This window comes from Lethenteron reissneri, chromosome 33 (genome assembly GCF_015708825.2).
Source record: "Lethenteron reissneri isolate LAM-NWPU_2019-01 chromosome 33, ASM1570882v1, whole genome shotgun sequence".
Classification (NCBI taxonomy): domain Eukaryota; kingdom Metazoa; phylum Chordata; class Hyperoartia; order Petromyzontiformes; family Petromyzontidae; genus Lethenteron; species Lethenteron reissneri.
Window position 1 is genome coordinate 3917641 of NC_083811.1, and position 17255 is coordinate 3934895.

Here is a 17255-nt window from a genome sequence, read left to right on the forward strand (position 1 = left end):
GAAGGAGCTCAGACTCCATGGTTTGGATTGCACGGCCACAGTCGCATTACCGAGGCTTGCCTTTGCAGTTTGCTGATGACACTGATATATATAAAATAAAACATTACTTAGTTTTTCAAAATACAATAAGGATTGCAATATAATCAGTCACCTGTGCCCCATCGCCGTTCGTAAAATCCCACCGTGCGCCGAAAACCCGCCGTGTCTCGGTGGAAGGGTTCGCGTGGAACATTGTCATCTTCTCCGCGACATAGCGAGGCTCCGTCAAAACACATTAAACGCTCACCAATCTCGTGAATGCACAGCCACACCTTTTGCACTCGGAGCAATTTACCTTCTGACAAAAATAAGCGGCTGTAGATTGGGGTGCGACGTGCGTGCGTGCTTGCGTGCGGGTGTGTCTGAGCGAGTGTGTGAGCGAGTGTGTGTCTGAGTGTGTGTGTGTGTGTCGGTGGGGAGCGGTGGTGTAGCGGTTAGCGCGCTGCGCTACGAACCTGGCGACCCGGGTTCGATTCCCGCTCACGGCCAACACCGGTGACGATTATCTGAACCGGTACCTGGGCCTCCGCTAGGTCGACTCAGCCTCAAATAAGTACCCGGTGTGATGTGAAAACATCGCCACTGGGGAGACAAAGGCGGCTGGGCGTGGTGCTGGCCACCCACCCCCTCGTGTGCCGTGCCGGCCTTTATAGTTGCTCGCTAACAGCACTTGTCCCTACAGTCTGATAAGGCTATACAGGGGATCTTTGTCTTTTTGTGTGTGGGTGTGAGCGATGTTAGCGCGCTGGGCTACGAAACCTGGTGACCCAAATATCGATTCCTGCTCAGGGTCAACACCAGTAACGATTATCTGAACTGGTCCTGGGCCTCCTCCCCTAGGTTGACTCAGCCTCAAATGAGTGCGATGGGTGAACATCCCCACTCGGGAGACAAAGGCGGCCGGGCGTGGTGCTGGCCACCCACCCCCTCGTGTTCCGTGCCGGCCTTCATAGGCGCTCGCTGACAGCACTTGCCCCTACGGTCTGCTAAGGCTACACGGGGGATTTTTGTCTTTGTGTCGGTGTGAGTGATGTGGGGAGCGGAAGTGTAAGAGTCAGCGCACCGCACTTCATACCTGGCGACACGAGTTCGATTCCCGCTCGTGGCCAACACCAGTGACGATTACTTGAACCGGTCCTGGGCCTCAAACGAGTGTGACATGTAAATATCGCCACTGGGGAGACAAAGGCGGCCGGGCGTGGTGCCGGCCATCCACCCCCTCGTGTTCCGTGTCCGCTGTCATAGGTGCTACTTGCTAACAGCACTTGCCCCAACAGCCTATTCAGGCGATATGGGGGATCTTTGTCATTGTGTGCGTGTGCATTGTGCGGCAGGGACAGACGGTCACAGTCTGAAGACTGACGAGTTAAGACCTTTGGAGGTAATGAATCCATTAATTGCTTCAATTAGTTTGATAAGTGTTACGAGCCACTATTACCGAACATTATCACCGAGAGAGGGGAAAAGAAGAAAATTATATTCTTGCTGGGCCGTCCGGCATGATGAAGGTGATGGTAAAACAAAAAAGTGCACTGCCAATTCCTTTATCTCAGATCGTTCTGTGAGTGACTGAGACAGCCATAGGAATGTGGAATTTCCGCTCACGACCCGCTTACGAGCGTCAGCCAAGACAATCGGGTGTTACGATGCACCGATTCCAAGAATCAATGTCGGTTCATGAAGAAGGTGATACACGCATTTAGAGTCGATTTAAAAAAAAAAACATAGATGTTGTATGTAATGGATTTACAAACGGGGGCTCAGTGGTAGAGTGAGCGGCTCGCGGTTGGTAGGATGTGAGTTTTTAATCCTGGCCGTCGGGGGGGTTTACTTTAGCCCATAACCATCATCATTATCCCTCCATGGTCGATACAATGAGGACCGCTTTGTAGGAAATCAATAGCTATGAAATGTTGACCTAAAGCTTTCGTGACTGCAGGAATTCATATTCTTGGGTGTTTCGGTAAAGTTGCGATCTAAACTTCGTAGTTTTCTGCTATTTTTTATTATTATTTACTTTGAACCTTTCTCCGTGACTTTACCGAAAGACCCAAGAATACCAATAACTCTTGTGCACGGCAGAGTGGACGAGCAGCGGCGAGAACGAAACAGCCAAACGATCAGTAAGCCCCCCGCCACCCCGCCACCCACCCACCAGCTCCATCACGTCTCATTTGGCTTCGAACTTGAGGTGGCTAAATTCCAGCTCTGAAATCTGCAAAAAAGGAAAAGGGTAGAAACCAAAAAAAAACAACGGTCCGTCCGTCATGAATCTTACGGCAGAGCGGGTAGGGAAAGAGCAAGCAAGCGAGCGCGTGCCCCCCGTTCCTCCCCCCGCCCCCCCCTCCGCTTGTAGCGTAGCAGATATAAACGCCACCCAGAGGGTTTTCAAGAAGAAGTTCGCCACCCCTCTCGGACACGCGGTGGCCGCGCTGCTCGGTGAGATTTCCGAACGGATTCCCAAAAAATCTCACGAAATAACCAGGCGTTATGGGGGGAAAAAGGGGCAAACGAGAATTTAACAAAAAAATGTTTCGTTAAAAACCAACAACACCAACAACGATATGTATTCTTAGGTTTTTTCGGTAAAGTCACGTAGGTAAAAAAATTACAATTAATAAAAGTAAAATAAAAATAAGTGAGTCCTCACTTCATACAGCTATCGTGCTGTGACAATTCCACCTGAAGACGGAAGCTTGTGTTGCCTCCAAAACGTCGTGATTTTTATTTTTATTTTACTTTTATTAATTTTTATTTTTTACCTACGTGACTTTACCGAAAAACCCTAAGAATATAAATCCTTGCAGTCACGAAAGCTTCAAATCTAGAAACAACGATATGTTTAGCGCAGAGTGTTCGGGGCTGATCTTGGAGGTCCCTCGCATGTCTGTGTGACTGTGCAGCGGCTGCGGGGTCTGGCAAAGCGGCGGGGAGAGGCGTTGGCGATGAGCTTGCGGCGAGAGGGCATCGGCGGCTACGGGCCACGGGGGCTTGGCGATTTCGCGCGCGTGGCCAACACCAGTGACGAAGGAAACTCGTGAATGCGGCGCGGGAAAGTTGCAACAAAGATAAATTACCATGCCAATCAGGAAAGAGGGGGAAAGGAAAAGAGAAAAAAAATCAATCTCCTACTGCAAAGGGACAACCTCCAACCCCCTCCCGCCGAAACAAAGCCCCCTGAATACGAAACACAGCTCGATGGCGTTGAGACGTCTTCCAAGAGCACATTCGATTAAACCAGTGGCGCTCTTAACGCTGCCAGGGCCTGTCCCGGCTGTCTCTTTGAGTCTTCCTCTGCCAGCGCGTTTAACGATTATTTGACTTCCGTGTCAATTAGCTTTACATTTTATATTTCAATTGCGTATCACTTTCGGTTCCCGTAATCATTTTTCATTCCACTCAAACCGTAATTACGTTTCCACGCCTTCTCGCCTCCGTGTATGTACTCGGCACGACTGCCGCGCGGGTTCAGAGGTTAAGCCGAGACAATCGAAGTTCACGTGTGCGCGCGGGACCCCAGCCGGCTGCAGGGTGCCGGCGCGGACGGGATCCCTGGACAAGAGAGATTAGGCAGGGGGGCTAATTGTATGCTGTCTCGGTGAAGCGGTCAGCAGTGCACTGGACCTGCAAACCCAGAGGTCGCCGGTTCGCCGGTCCGAGTTGTTGTTGGAGCAGAATTGTTACAACGGAGGGACGAAGGGAGAGGAGGGGGGGGGGGGGGACACGTGGGATCGGAGAACCGGCGCGGGTCGTAGGCAGCGCCGCGTTGGGCTGCTCGGAGAAAATCAGAGAGGGGGCTTTGGGCAGAGCGCGTGGCGGGGTGGAAGGAACGATAGCGGTCGGATGAGACGGAGCGACGGAGTGAACCCAAGAGGCGAGATGTTAAGTACCTCGCCTGGTATACAGGAGGTCGTGGGTTCGATCCCAAACCCCGACGCCTGTATATTTGGAGTTTGCATGTTATTCCAGTGGTGAGATGTTAACTACCTCGCCTGGTATGCAGGAGGTCGTGGGTTCGATCCCAAACCCCGACGCCTGTATATTTGGAGTTTGCATGTTATTCCAGTGGTGAGATGTTAACTACCTCGCCTGGTATGCAGGAGGTCGTGGGTTCGATCCCGACCCCGACGCCTGTATATTTGGAGTTTGTATGTCTCTCTCTCCCCGCGGTCGCGTGGATTTTTCTCCGGGTCCTCCGGTTTTTCCATCTACACCTCCGATTAGCACGGTTGGCTACGTACGGTTCGAAAGTTCTACATACGTTTAGAGACATGCATTTAGAGTATTTGGCTGCTATAAATTTCCACGTGATGAGCCGCTTCGTTGAGCTATCATTTGTGGCCAGGTCGCTTTTGAAAACGACCTCTATTTTAGTTTAAGTCGAAAGTGTGGTGCAGGTTTCTTAAATCCTGACGCATCTGTCTACCCGGTGGCATAAATGGGGCAGGCCACAAGTTAGTCGATGGGCAGGCGGCATATAGTGGGGCAAAGTGTGGGTGTTTGACAAAACGCCTGTGAGTTTGTATTGTATGTATGTGGAACTTCTTTCGCACCTTACGTAGCCAATCGTGCTACAGGGGAAGGACAACAAACTAAACACACAAAGCAGTTTTAAAGACGTAAGTTTGTCAATGTATACGATTTACAAAGTGCATAGCTCTAGTGGCTTCCTAATATCGGATGGAAGAGCGTTCCAGACTGCCGCAGAAGCGCACCTGAAAGCGCCGCGCGATGCGGTGACCTCCGTCTTGGTTTCGACGGCCGAGCCAGAACCTGCCGCTGCTGCGAGCATGACGACCTGGAGTTCGCGTGACGGTGGTTTATGCTCCGTGCGATTGCGTGCATCTCGGTCAAAGCTCTGTTTTAAACGGGGCAAATTACCCACTCGTACAGTCCGATGCAGCTTGGACGCATGGATCTCACGTGGTGTCTGGCATGCGACTGCAAGTCCAGTCGGTGCACGCCATAGATTGACCTATGCAGCATCAGCAGTTGCAGCAGCAATCTCTTTTTGCAAGGGAGCCCCGGGGTAATGCGAGAGAAAATGACCAGTGGACAAAGCTACAGTGAAGCGCTCAGGGCTCGGCTTGTGTGGAATGATGCATCCATCACGTTGTGGAGATCAAACGAAACTAAACAATTTTATTTACAAGACAAAGCCCGCTGAGCAATGAGCTCTTTTCTTTTTTACAGGGGGCGACCTGACCACACATGATATCTCATCAAAGTGGCCGACATCACATGCGGGAATTGTAGTAGCTGCAGCAGCAGCAGTAGCCAAATCATCTCAAAGCGTGTTGAATATAAATTCGGAGGGCAAAACCGGTGGCCCCAAAGTACGATGTACGCGCCCACCGCGGGGAGAGAGAGAGAGGGGAGAGAGAACACGCATATATACAACGGGCGTCGTCAGGGTCGGGGATCGAACCCACAACCTCCTGCGTACCGAGCGAGGGAGATAACATCTCCTTGCCACCGTCGAATCACGATGAAGTCTGTAAATCGATCGTGATAACGGGGAATTGTTTGGCGATGCTGCGGCTGCCGCTGTGTCGGTAGCGGTGCACAAGCGCAGCCAACAACCAAAACTCAACACGTTAGTCGATAGCCGGCAATAGGCGACGTTTTGGGCAACGGACCTTCTTGAGTCACGCGCTAGACAATAGATACGAGTTAATATGTTGCATATGTATCGGAGGCATGCGTGTCATCTCTGCAGCAACTGCAGAGGCGGTTACAATCCACAGCAAAAATGATAGATTTTATGAATGAACACATTTTCCTGGATTCCAGATATCGAATCGGCAAGGGGACCGAATTGCTCCATCTTACTTGTGACCAATGCAGTGGATTAGTAATTTAGTAAAAAAAAAAAATCATAAATCGACATTTAAGAATTTAGCCACGTCGTTTCGCCACGTTCATCACATTTTATTTCGGGGGCAATCTAATTTGAAAACCACGGCATCCGGTCAGTTCCACTCCGTCGGTGTGGTTCCTTCCTCGCGCTCGCGCCGTGGAGCTTGTCTCCCGAGTGCTGCGGTGTTGCTCTCCGACACGGAATCCGCAGATCCCAATGGAGCAGCAACCCCCGTCCCGAAAAGAAGTCTCTCTCTCTCGTGCCTCCGTTGTGTCAACAGAACAATACCGGAGGGGCGTCGTACTGCGGTGAAGCCGCGAGCTCAGTGTGTGAGCGACTCGCTGCGCTGTGAACTCGGCGAAACCTCGGTTCGATTCCCGGCCACGGCTAACATCGGTGGCGAGTTGAGAATTGAACCTGTCCTCACCGAGCCGTACTGACCGGCGAGGCGAAGTATGGTCAAACAGCGCCCCACGATCGTGCACGATGCGGGGAGGCCTTCATCCAGCAGTGGGGATTGACGAAAGGGGCTGTGCAAAACATAAAGGACGTTATTATTTCTGGGCAAATAAGAGGTACCATCATCGTTATTGTGAACGTTACTCTTTCGTTACACGTTGCTCTTCGCGAGCACTTTTGATGTAATCCTCCACCGATGCAGCAGCAGCAGCAGCGGAGAAAATCCACACACACACACACAAATATATATAACAAAAAAATCCCGGTCTACATTACAACTATTTACGATGGTGGTAACATTTCGGGATAGTCGTATGAAGCTGTGCACGCGCGAGCGTGCCACGGAGTATATATATATGCAATAAATTAAGGCACGGGGGGGGGGGGGGGGGCACCTGGGCCCCCGCGTAACTGGAGCAACAAGATGGATCACCGGCACGGGCAGCCGTGTCGGAGGCATCGCAGCGCGAATTCTCTCCCTCCTCTCTGGAATGAGACGGAATAACAGCGGGTGATGTATGGGGGCGCGTGCCGCTCACCCGCCACTTTAGCCCACCCCCCCACCTCCCCCCCGGTCGCACCCTCCGAACAATCGCAAAGACAAAGATCCCCCGTGTAGCCTTAACAGACGGTTGGGGGCAAGTGCTGTTAGTTGCGGCTCCTATGAAGGCCGGCACGGCACACGAGGGGGTGGCTGGACAGCACCACGCCCGGCCGCCGTTGTCTCCCCAGTGGTGCGATGTTTGCCACACACCGCACCGGGTACTCATTTGAGGCTGAGTCGACCTAGGGGAGGCCCAGGACCGGTTTAGATAATTGACATTGGTGTTAGCCGCGAGCGGGAATCGAACTCGGGCGACCGGGTTCGTAGCGCAGTGCACTACCGCTCCCCATTAACGTTTGAGTGTTATTTAAATAAAAAAAAGTTTCCCCCGTGTATCTTTCTTTTATGAACCCTAAACTCCATACGATGCCTCTGTCTGTCTCGCTCTCTCGCTCTCCCCCTCTGTGACTCAGAACTCCGCGTATCTCTTGACGCTTTCAACAATTTTTGTCGGTCCGGGTAGTGCCGCGGCGTGCGTCCAATTTAATTTTCAATCAAACAAAAAAGAGGCCGAGTGAAGTCTGGGAGAGACACGGAGAGGAAGAGAGGAAGGAACGGCGACAGAGAAGAACAGAGAGACACACACACACACAGAGACACAGTGAGACGGAAAGAGACGAACACACAATCAGAATTTGTATTTGGACTGGAGGAAGGAACAGAGACGCGGGGGAAGGATAATAGACAGAGGCACAGAGGAAGGGGAAGCAACAGAGAGAGAGAGAGACACACACAGAGGAAGCAGCGGAGACACGACGGAGGAACGGATGAAGTAATGGAGCGAGGAACAGAGAGAGAGACAGCGAAATAGGAACGCGGGGAGACACGGAGGCACAGAGAGCCAGCTGAGAAACCGGGAGAGAGAGGAAGGAACACAGGCGGAGAGTGAGAGAGAGAGAGACGGCGAGAGGAGAGTAGTGGCTGCGGGTGGTGAAGGTGTCTGTGTGTGTGTGTCTGTGTGTGTGTCTGTGTGCGTGTGTGTGTGTCTGTGTGTGTGTCTGTATGCGTGTGTGTGTCTGTGTGTGTGTGTCTGTGTGTGTGTCTGTGTGTCTATGTGTGTGTCTGTATGCGTGTGTGCGTGTCTGTGTGTGTGTCTGTGTGTGTGTCTGTGTGTGTCTGTATGCGTGTGTGCGCGTGTCTGTCTGTGTGTGTGTGTCTGTGTGTCTATGTGTGTGTCTGTATGCGTGTGTGTGTCTGTGTGTCTGTGTGTGTGTGCGTGTGTGTGTCTGTGTGTGTCTGTGTGTGTGTCTGTGTGTGTGTGTGCGTGCTCGCTTGCTTACAGACGCTCCGGGAATAATTATACCGCCGCCGAGTGGGCCCGCATGCAATTTGGCTGCGTGCGATATTTAAAGCCGATATGAATACATTTCCTCGTTTTCATTTCGAAGGTGTCTATGCTAATGGCTCTGAGGGTCAATAAAGAAGGGGGGGGGGTGTGGGTTGGAGGGGGCTAGCAGATGGCTCCGCGGCACGCCAGCGGATAGAGACGTGCTCGCTCGGCTGTTTGCGAGCTCCTATTTGAGTAGCTGGTGCGGCGGAGGCGGCGTCTTCGGGGTGCCATGTGGACACGGTGGTCATTTTTGAAGGGGGCGCGCCGCGGTGGCTAGGAGATGTTAACTCCCTCGCCTGGTATTCGTGAGGTCGTGGGTTCGATCCCGACCCTTGACGCCTGCTGCTGTATTTGGAGTTTGCGGTGTGTGTGTGTCTCTCTCTCTCTCTCCGTGGTCGCGTGGATGTTTATCCGGGCCCTCCGGTTTTTCCCCTCCACATTTGGAATCGACGGCACGCGTTTAGAGGTATTTGGCTGCTATAAATGTCTACGTGATGATGAGCCACTTCGTTGAGCTATCGTTTGTGGCCAGGTCGCTTCTGACAAAAAGAGCGACGTAGCTCAGTGGGCCTTAGCTGGTAAAATAAAAAATAGCGAACAAAAAGTGCATCTCACCGTGGCTGTGACTCCTTGTCCACGTGCCACGTACTGCAGCCGACCAGCGAAGCTGGACACATTTAGCGCAACAAGTTTTTCATGCAAATAAGCCAATTAGTTGAGCTCTTATTTGTGACCAGGTGGCTTCTGAAAGCGAGCTCGAGAGCTCAGTGCGCCTAACCTGCTGAAATAAAAATAGTTCATCGTTTTTTTTTTATCAACGGGCAGTCGTAAGCAGACGAAAAGGGTTTCAATGTGAGTCGAAGGTTTTCTGTACGAGTCTATTGGTTTCTGTGTCCATCTATGAGTGTCTATGTGAGTCTATGGGTATCTCTGTGCGAGTCGATGGTTCTCAGTATGAGTATACGTGTCTACGAGTCTTTGGGTCTCTATTCGGATTGATTGGTCTCTGCGTGAGTCTATGGGTATCTCTGTGCGAGTCGATATTTCTCAGTATGAGTATACGTGTCTACGAGTCTTTGGGTCTCTATTCGGATTGATTGGTCTCTGCGTGAGTCTATGGGTATCTCTGTGCGAGTCGATGGTTCTCAGTATGAGTATACGTGTCTACGAGTCTTTGGGTCTCTATTCGGATTGATTGGTCTCTGCGTGAGTCTATGGGTATCTCTGTGCGAGTCGATATTTCTCAGTATGAGTATACGTGTCTACGAGTCTTTGGGTCTCTATTCGGATTGATTGTTCTCTGCGTGAGTCTATGGGTATCTCTGTGTGAATCGATGGTTCTCAGTATGGGCATACGCGTCTGTGAGTCTTTGGGTCTCTATTCGGATTGATTGGTCTCTGCGTGAGTCTATGGGTATCTTTGTGTGAATCGATGGCTCTCAGTATGAGCATACGCGTCTGTGAGTCTTTGGGTCTCTATTCGGATTGATTGTTCTCTGCGTGAGTCTATGGGTATCTCTGTGCGAGTCGATGGTTCTCAGTATGGGTATACGCGTCTGTGAGTCTTTGGGTCTCTATTCGGATTGATTGGTCTCTGCGTGAGTCTATGGGTATCTCTGTGCGAGTCGATATTTCTCAGTATGAGTATACGTGTCTACGAGTCTTTGGGTCTCTATTCGGATTGATTGGTCTCTGCGTGAGTCTATGGGTATCTCTGTGCGAGTCGATGGTTCTCAGTATGAGTATACGCGTCTGTGAGTCTTTTGGTCTCTATTCGGATTGATTGGTCTCTGCGTGAGTCTATGGGTATCTGTGTGAATCGATGGTTCTCAGTATGAGCATATGTGTCTGTGAGTCTTTGGGTCTCTATTCGGATTCATTGTTCTCTGCGTGAGTCTATGGGTATCTTTGTGTAAATCGATGGTTCTCAGTATGAGCATATGTGTCTGTGAGTCTTTGGGTCTCTATTCGGATTGATTGGTCTCTGCGTGAGTCTATGGGTATCTCTGTGCGAGTCGATGGTTCTCAGTATGGGTATACGCGTCGACGAGTCTTTGGGTCTGTAGTTGACAACATGGGTCTCTATGACAACATCAGGGTAACCCACGTGCGCCACTGACGTCTCTGCGCGGGTTAACTGTGGTCGAGAGTTCGCGTACGAGTTGTCCGGATCACGTTCAGATTGATGCCATTCACACCTGCCCAAAGGAAGCCTCACGGGCTCCTGCTCAACGCTGGTCAGTGAAGGCCAATGAAGGCCAGTGGAGGTCGGTGAAGGCCAGTGGAGGCCAGTGAAAGTTAGAGAAGGCCAGTGAAGGTCGGTGAAGGCCAGTGGAGATCAGTGAAGGTCGGTGAAGGCCAGTGGAGGTCGGTGAAGGCCAGTGGAGGCCAGTGAAAGTTAGAAAAGGCCAGTGGAGGTCGGTGAAGGCCAGTGAAGGTCAGTGAAGGTCGGTGAAGGCCAGTGGAGGCCAGTGAAAGTTAGAGAAGGCCAGTGAAGGTCGGTGAAGGCCAGTGGAGATCAGTGAAGGTCAGTGAAAGTCAGAGAAGGCCAGTGAAAGCCAGCGAAGGGCGGCTCTAGATTGGACCGATTTAGTTATCACTCGCCACCAAGGATTTGGAATATTTACCGGAATCGACCGCCGCACGTGGCCGGGTTCCCTGCGCCGCACGCCTACCACGTCCTCGCCTTGGGGTCGCGCGGGGTCGCTCGGGGTGGCTCGGGGTGTGGGGGTAGGTGTGGGGGTAGGGGTGGGGGTGGGGGTGCTGGACGAGGTGTACGGACGCGTCCTTCCGGCGGTCGTGAGGCTTGATGCACAGCGTGTCGCGCACGCACGCTCATCCCTACAATGGGACCGTTTAATCTCCCGTCCCGTGCTCCCTGATGAATTGCGGCTCATTATTTTAACCCTCGCGCCGACCGCTCTCGTGCAGGGCCACTGCGCTCGCAGCAGCTACGCTGGGCGGTGGCTCATCTGTTGTTGTTGTTGTTGTTATTGTTGTTGTTATCGTTGTTGCTTTTGTTCGTTGACCTGGGAAGGCCTCAGCGAGTCTCGCGACTCCGTTTTCAGGAGGGTCCTGCCAAACGTTTTTTGCGTTTGCAGTTGGCGGCAATGATTGCCCGCTGCGTGTGTTGCGGCCGAGTCGTTTGCGGGGTCTTTTCTCAAATGTGGGAAATTTACAACCGTGACCGTGGCAATACAACGGCCTAATCTTTAACTATACAAACTCTACAATATGTTTTTTTAACCGGGTAAGGCCCCACTGAGCCAGCGACCTGGCTATCACAAATGATAGCTCAATGAAGGCGGCTCGTCACGTGGAAATTCAGAGCAGCCAAATCACTCTGAACGCGTGATGTCGATTCTAAATGTGGACGGAAAAACTGGATGACCCGGAGAAGAATCCACGCCGCCACGGAGAGAGAGGGAACATGCAAACTCCAAATATACAGCAGCAGGCGTCAGTGTCGGGATCGAATCCACGACCCCCACATCCCGTCACCGCGGCGCCCGAGCCACAGCGGACCTGGGTTTGATTCCCGGCCACGGCTACCACCAGTGGTGGTTGTATGAGCCCATCCTGGCCCTTCCCAAGGATGACTGAGCCTTAAATAAGCACATGCTGCGGTGTGTGTAAACACCAGCACTGCAGAGACAAAGGCGGCCGGGCGTGGTGCTCGCCTTACAACCAGCACATGCGCCGTGTCGGCCTTAATAGGTACTCGCAAACAGCACTTGCCACAACAACCCATTAAAGGGTACACGGCGGGGGAGGGGGGGCATCACGCCCGTGTCACTCAACGGGGCTATTTGACCATACTTCACCACACTGGTCAGTGCAAGGTTGGTAAAGGGTGGAGGAGGCAAGGCCGGTTCGGATATTACTCGAGACTTAAGTCTGCCATGGCTAGGAATCAAACTCGCCAAGTCTATGGCGCAATGCTCTATCCACTGCTCCACAGCCCCCACGTGGTGGCGACGTCACCACCACGGCGCTTGTGCCAGGCTAAGTGCACTTTGAGACCACGGGACAGGCCCAGGTGCCAGGGCTGATGACTGTAAGACGCACCACCTGTGCTCCCTGCTGGCTCCGCCAAGTAGCAATGCCATTGGGGGGAAGGCTGGTATTGGAGACAGCTGTTCACCTCATGGCACTCACAGCCAATGGGAGCGCTGGACGGGTGAGGGGGGGGGGCTGGTAACCCCTCCAACTTTAATTTCATTACCACTAAACCACATGCCCCATGTCGCAAAGACAAAGATCCCCAAGCCTCCCTGTATAGCCTTAACAAACTGTTGGGGCAAGTGCTATTAGCGAAGGCCGGCACGGCACACGAGGGAGGTGGGTGGCCGACACCACGCCCCCCCCCGACCGCCTTTGTCTCCCCCAGTGGCGATGTTTTACACACCGCACCAGGTACTCATTTGATGCTGATTCGTCCTAGGGGAGGCCCGGCAGCGGTTGAGATGATCATCGCCGGTGTTGGCCGTGAGCAGGCATTGAACTCGTGTCGCCGGGTTCTCGGCGCAGCGCACGAACCGCTGCGCCACCGCTCCCCACGTTGCACACACGCACACGTGCACGCCGTAATACACGTGAATAACAGCGCGACTGGAAACGCTCTCACTTAAAAGGCCCCTTTGTATTTTGTCACGGAACTGAAAGTTCTCAAATAAAAGGGCCCCCGGGTGTCACGCGCAGTTCACAGAAATTGTCACGGGCACGACGGAGCCCGAATGCACAAAAGGGTTTAAACACACGCTCGTGACACGGGCGGCTCTGTAGAACATAACTCAAACGCGCGCGGCAGCGTCAGCGCAAAACGCGAGCGAGTCACGGCCGACACTGAATTCAGGTTGCGAGAAATTCCTTTTGTGCGTTGTGTGTGTGGTGGATGCGTGCGCGTGTGTGTGTGTGGTGGATGCGTGCGCGCGTGTGTGTGTGTCTGCGTGTGGGGAGCGGTAGTGTAGCGGATATCGCGCTGCGCTACGAACCCGGGCGTGATGCTGGCCACCCACCCCGTCGTGTGCCGTGCCGGCCTTCATAGGTGCTCGCTAACAGCACTTGCCCCAACAGTCTGATAAGGCTATACGGGGGATCTTTGTCTTTGTTACGTGGGTGCGTGTGGGGAGCGGCGGTGTCGCGGTTATCGCGCTGCGCTACGAACCTGGCGACCCGAGTTCGATTCCCCTTCACGGCACACACCAGTGACGATTATTTGAACCGGTCCTGGCCCTCCCCGAGGTCGACTCAGCCTCAAATGAGTACCTGGTGCGGTGTGTAAACATCGCCACTGGGGAGACAAAGGCGGCCGCGCGTGGTGCTGGCCACCCACCCCCTCGTGTGCCACAGTGCCGGCCTTCATAGGTGCTTGCTAACAGCACTTGCCCCAGCAGTCTGTTAAGGCTATACGGGGGATCTTTTTCTTTGTACGTGTGTGGATCCTGTGCGCGTGTGTGTGGGTGCTGCATGAACCACAATGCTATAAAAAACCGTTTTTTTCCCACCCCAATCATATTATACAATAATTATATAAATAACGATGACAGCCTTTTGTCAATCCGCTGATGGATGAGAGCCTCCCCATTCATCGAATAATGGATGGAAGGTCGAGCGGTGGTGGCGCAGTGGTTAGCGCGCTGCACTGTAAATCCTGGCCATGGATAACATCAATTGGCGATTGAGATCTCCACCGTGCCTGTGTGCCCCCCCCCCCCTTCACCAACACGCGGTGACCAGCGGAATGAGGTATGGACAAACAACATCCGTGCCCAACACGGATGTTGTTAACAACGACGATGTTACTCGCGTGGGATGTTCACGTACACAGACAATCTTACGTCAGCCCACTGCTGGATGAAGCCCCACCCTCCCTGCCTCGCCACACCCGGGCAGGTCATGGCGGCTATGGGTGACCATACTTCACCACGCTGGCGGTCGACGCGGGTTTGGCGAAGGGCCGCTGGGAAGCATAGATGTAGGAGCACGGGAACATCAACGGCTTTGTGCTGTCCGTGTGCCGTAACACGACACTGACAGAACAGTTGTAATATAGCGAGGGAAGGCGTTGTGGTGGTGGTGGTGCGCGGGGGGGGGGGGATACATAAACACGGAATCAAGTTGGGGTCCCTATGATATCTTCTTGGTTCTTTCGGTAAAGTCACGTAGAAGGGAAATAATAAAAATAAAACATCATAAAATAAAATTCTCACGACGTTTCGGCCACAACGCAAGCAGCCGTCCTCAGGTGAAGAACAGGGCTGTCGGAAAGACAGATCTTATTTTATTATTTCCCTTCTACGTGACTTTACCGAAAGAACCAAGAAGACGAATCACTGCAGTCACGAAAGCTTCAAATCGAAGTCCCCATGATAGTGCGCTCATGTCTCTGAGTAAGCCCACGTGGGCTCGCGACGGGGATCAACCACAGGGGATGGGGCGCCCACTTCTGCCGGTACGTGGCTCCGCGCGTCACCCGGTCCGCGTGTTTGCCGCTGTCCCTGGTGCTGACAGGGTGACGAGCGTGCTCCTTGTCTGCGGAGCCAGGCCGGGGCCGTGCCAGGATGGGTTCACGCCGCCGTCGCCGCCGCCGCTGCCGCTGGAGCTGGTGAGCGCCTGGTCCGACGGAGAGGTGTGGTGCCACAGCCTCGACCTGGACGGGTGAGCGATGAACCCCCCCCCCACCCCCGACCCTCACCCCTACTCCTCCCTCCTCCTCCTGTTTCACATCACCGGTGGCGGCGGTGCTACGGTGATGGACCGACGCCAGCGGGGCCACCCGGCACTGGTAATCGTGCCGTCTTCTCTACGCTCGCAAAATGCGGACCGCCCCCCCCGCCCCCCCCCCCCTTTAAAGGTCGTGAAACGACGGGGAAATTGTTTCCTGTGTCAGAGAACGTCAGCGTTCATCCCCGCATGTTAGTTGTCTTGGGGTTGTTGTTGTTGTTTGACTTGCATCCCACTGGGATTTTTGCACACAGCGTTGGTGTACGGTGTTTTTTTTCTGCAATATTTTGCTGTCTTTTCTTGGATTTTCTGTTTGCACTTAGTCACATATTCACTTTAAGATGTTTTTTGTTCATGTTTTTGTTTTTTGTTTGTTGCGGTTGCACCCGATTCAAGAGCCGAATGGCTCACAGGGCTACACCAAATAAATGAACTTGAACTTGAGTTGCCCCATCTCGTCCCCTCGGAGCCAACAATGCGTGTTAAGAATTTTTATTTTAAATTTAGAATACGGGTATCCCTCCTCATTTGTGTTGCAACACAAGTTCTAACCCTCGTCCGTGCGTCGTCAACTAAATCCCTTACTTTTCGGAGCAATGTCCAAACGTAGAGTGCGGGACACTTGCTCAGTTTGCGTTCCGTCTCGTTTCATTTTCCCATGACCACCGGCTTGGATTCTAACTCGGTCCCAAACAATGTTGATCTCTTACCTGTTATGGGCGGTCGGTGCACGTGCATAATCTACTCGGGACGCCACGGTGGCGAGATGTCAAATGCCTCGCCTGGTGTGCAGGAGGGCGTGTGTTCAATCTCGACCCTGACACCAGCGTGTTCTCCCCGCGGTCGCATGGATTTTTCTCCAGGTCCTTCGGTTTTTGCCTGTACATTTAGAAACGTGAATTGAGAGCATTTTGCTGCAATGTCCAGGCGGTAATCCACTTCGTCGAGATACCATTTGTGGCCAGGTCGCTTCTGAGAAAAGAGAGCTATAGAGCTCAGTGGGCCTTACCTCGTAAAATAACACAAATCTTTACTTTCATAGTTTATAGTTTCCATGCAATAGGATATGCAACAAACGTGCATAGTCAGTGCCCGCGTTGGGGGTCTTCTTCTTTCTTGGTGTCCGTCCACCAAAGTCAAACATCCTTCCCAGTGGCGAGCGCGTCGCAGCGCTCGCAGGTTGCCTGCTGAGACGTCTCGCGCCGGTGCAAGGGGCCTTCCTCCATCGGAGAAACACGCCGTCCGGCAATCGGCTTGGCAGGAAGTCCGTCAATCCACGCGACCTGCCGCGCCGAGCTCCCGCAGCTGCTTGCGGCAAACACGTCGCCAGCGATGACGACTGCCGCCAATGGTTTGCCACGAAGTTGCGATAGTTCATCACGGACTTTAAAAGAGGGTTCTCGTTGGCCGTGAGCCGTGACATTCAGTCCGTCTGCAGCCATTAACTTGACCAAGTGAAGCCCGCTGGGTCTCTGAGGATGTGCCGCCTGCAATCCATCCTGGGTTCTAACCAGATTAGATTGCGAGACGGGCTCACGGACACGTGAAAGGTCTGGGACAAGGTTCAATCAGTGGGCTCCGCCGGGCAGGCGAGGCTACGCTCATTGGCTGCGTCGTGTGGCTCACGTGCCCCAGCCACCGCACATGCAAAGCAGTTTCCGTCTGGCCGAAGGGAGGAGGTTAAACGGGCACGACATTGGGATAGACAAACGATGGGCTGTCACACCAGAGGGGGAATGGAATGGAAGGGAGCGAACCGATGGGGCAAGTGGCATAGGCAGTGTTAAGATCGGCCTCTGTGGAAGGGGGCTCGTGAAAGACGCTACTGGGCAGGTGGCGGCAGTCACCCTCCAGCAACGACAGGAGGCAAGGAGGTAACAGATCAATGAGCAGAGTACCGGGCGGTGAAAACACGGCAAGCTGGCATAGCGGGGAGCGCAGGTGGTGCAACTGTCAGCCACCTCAGTCAAAAAGCTAACACCCAGGTCTGTCCCGTGACCTCCTGCCAGCAAGATGTCGACACCACATGGCGTCAAAGTGCACTTAACCTGGCACAAGTGCCCGCGCACATTAGTATGTGTGCCGATGTGTACGTGTTTGTACGTGCTGCGGTGGGTAAACATCAGCATTGGGTAGACACAGCTGGACGTGGTGCTGGGTACCCACACCCTCGTGTGCCGTGCTGGCCGTAATAGGTGCTCGCTAACAGCACTTGCCCCGACAATCTGTTAAAATCT

The 17255-nt window shown here is 53.2% G+C and overlaps 1 protein-coding gene across 1 annotated transcript in view; it reads left to right on the plus strand.

Moving 5' to 3' along the window:
• The window catches only part of LOC133350219 (F-box/WD repeat-containing protein 7-like), a 109728-nt gene that overhangs the window by 77138 nt on the left and 15335 nt on the right, over nucleotides 1–17255 (plus strand). The window contains exon 15 of the mRNA XM_061564325.1: nucleotides 14806–14952. Within this exon, the coding sequence (XP_061420309.1) occupies nucleotides 14806–14952 (147 nt within the window). The remainder of the gene's footprint in view (nucleotides 1–14805; nucleotides 14953–17255) is intronic.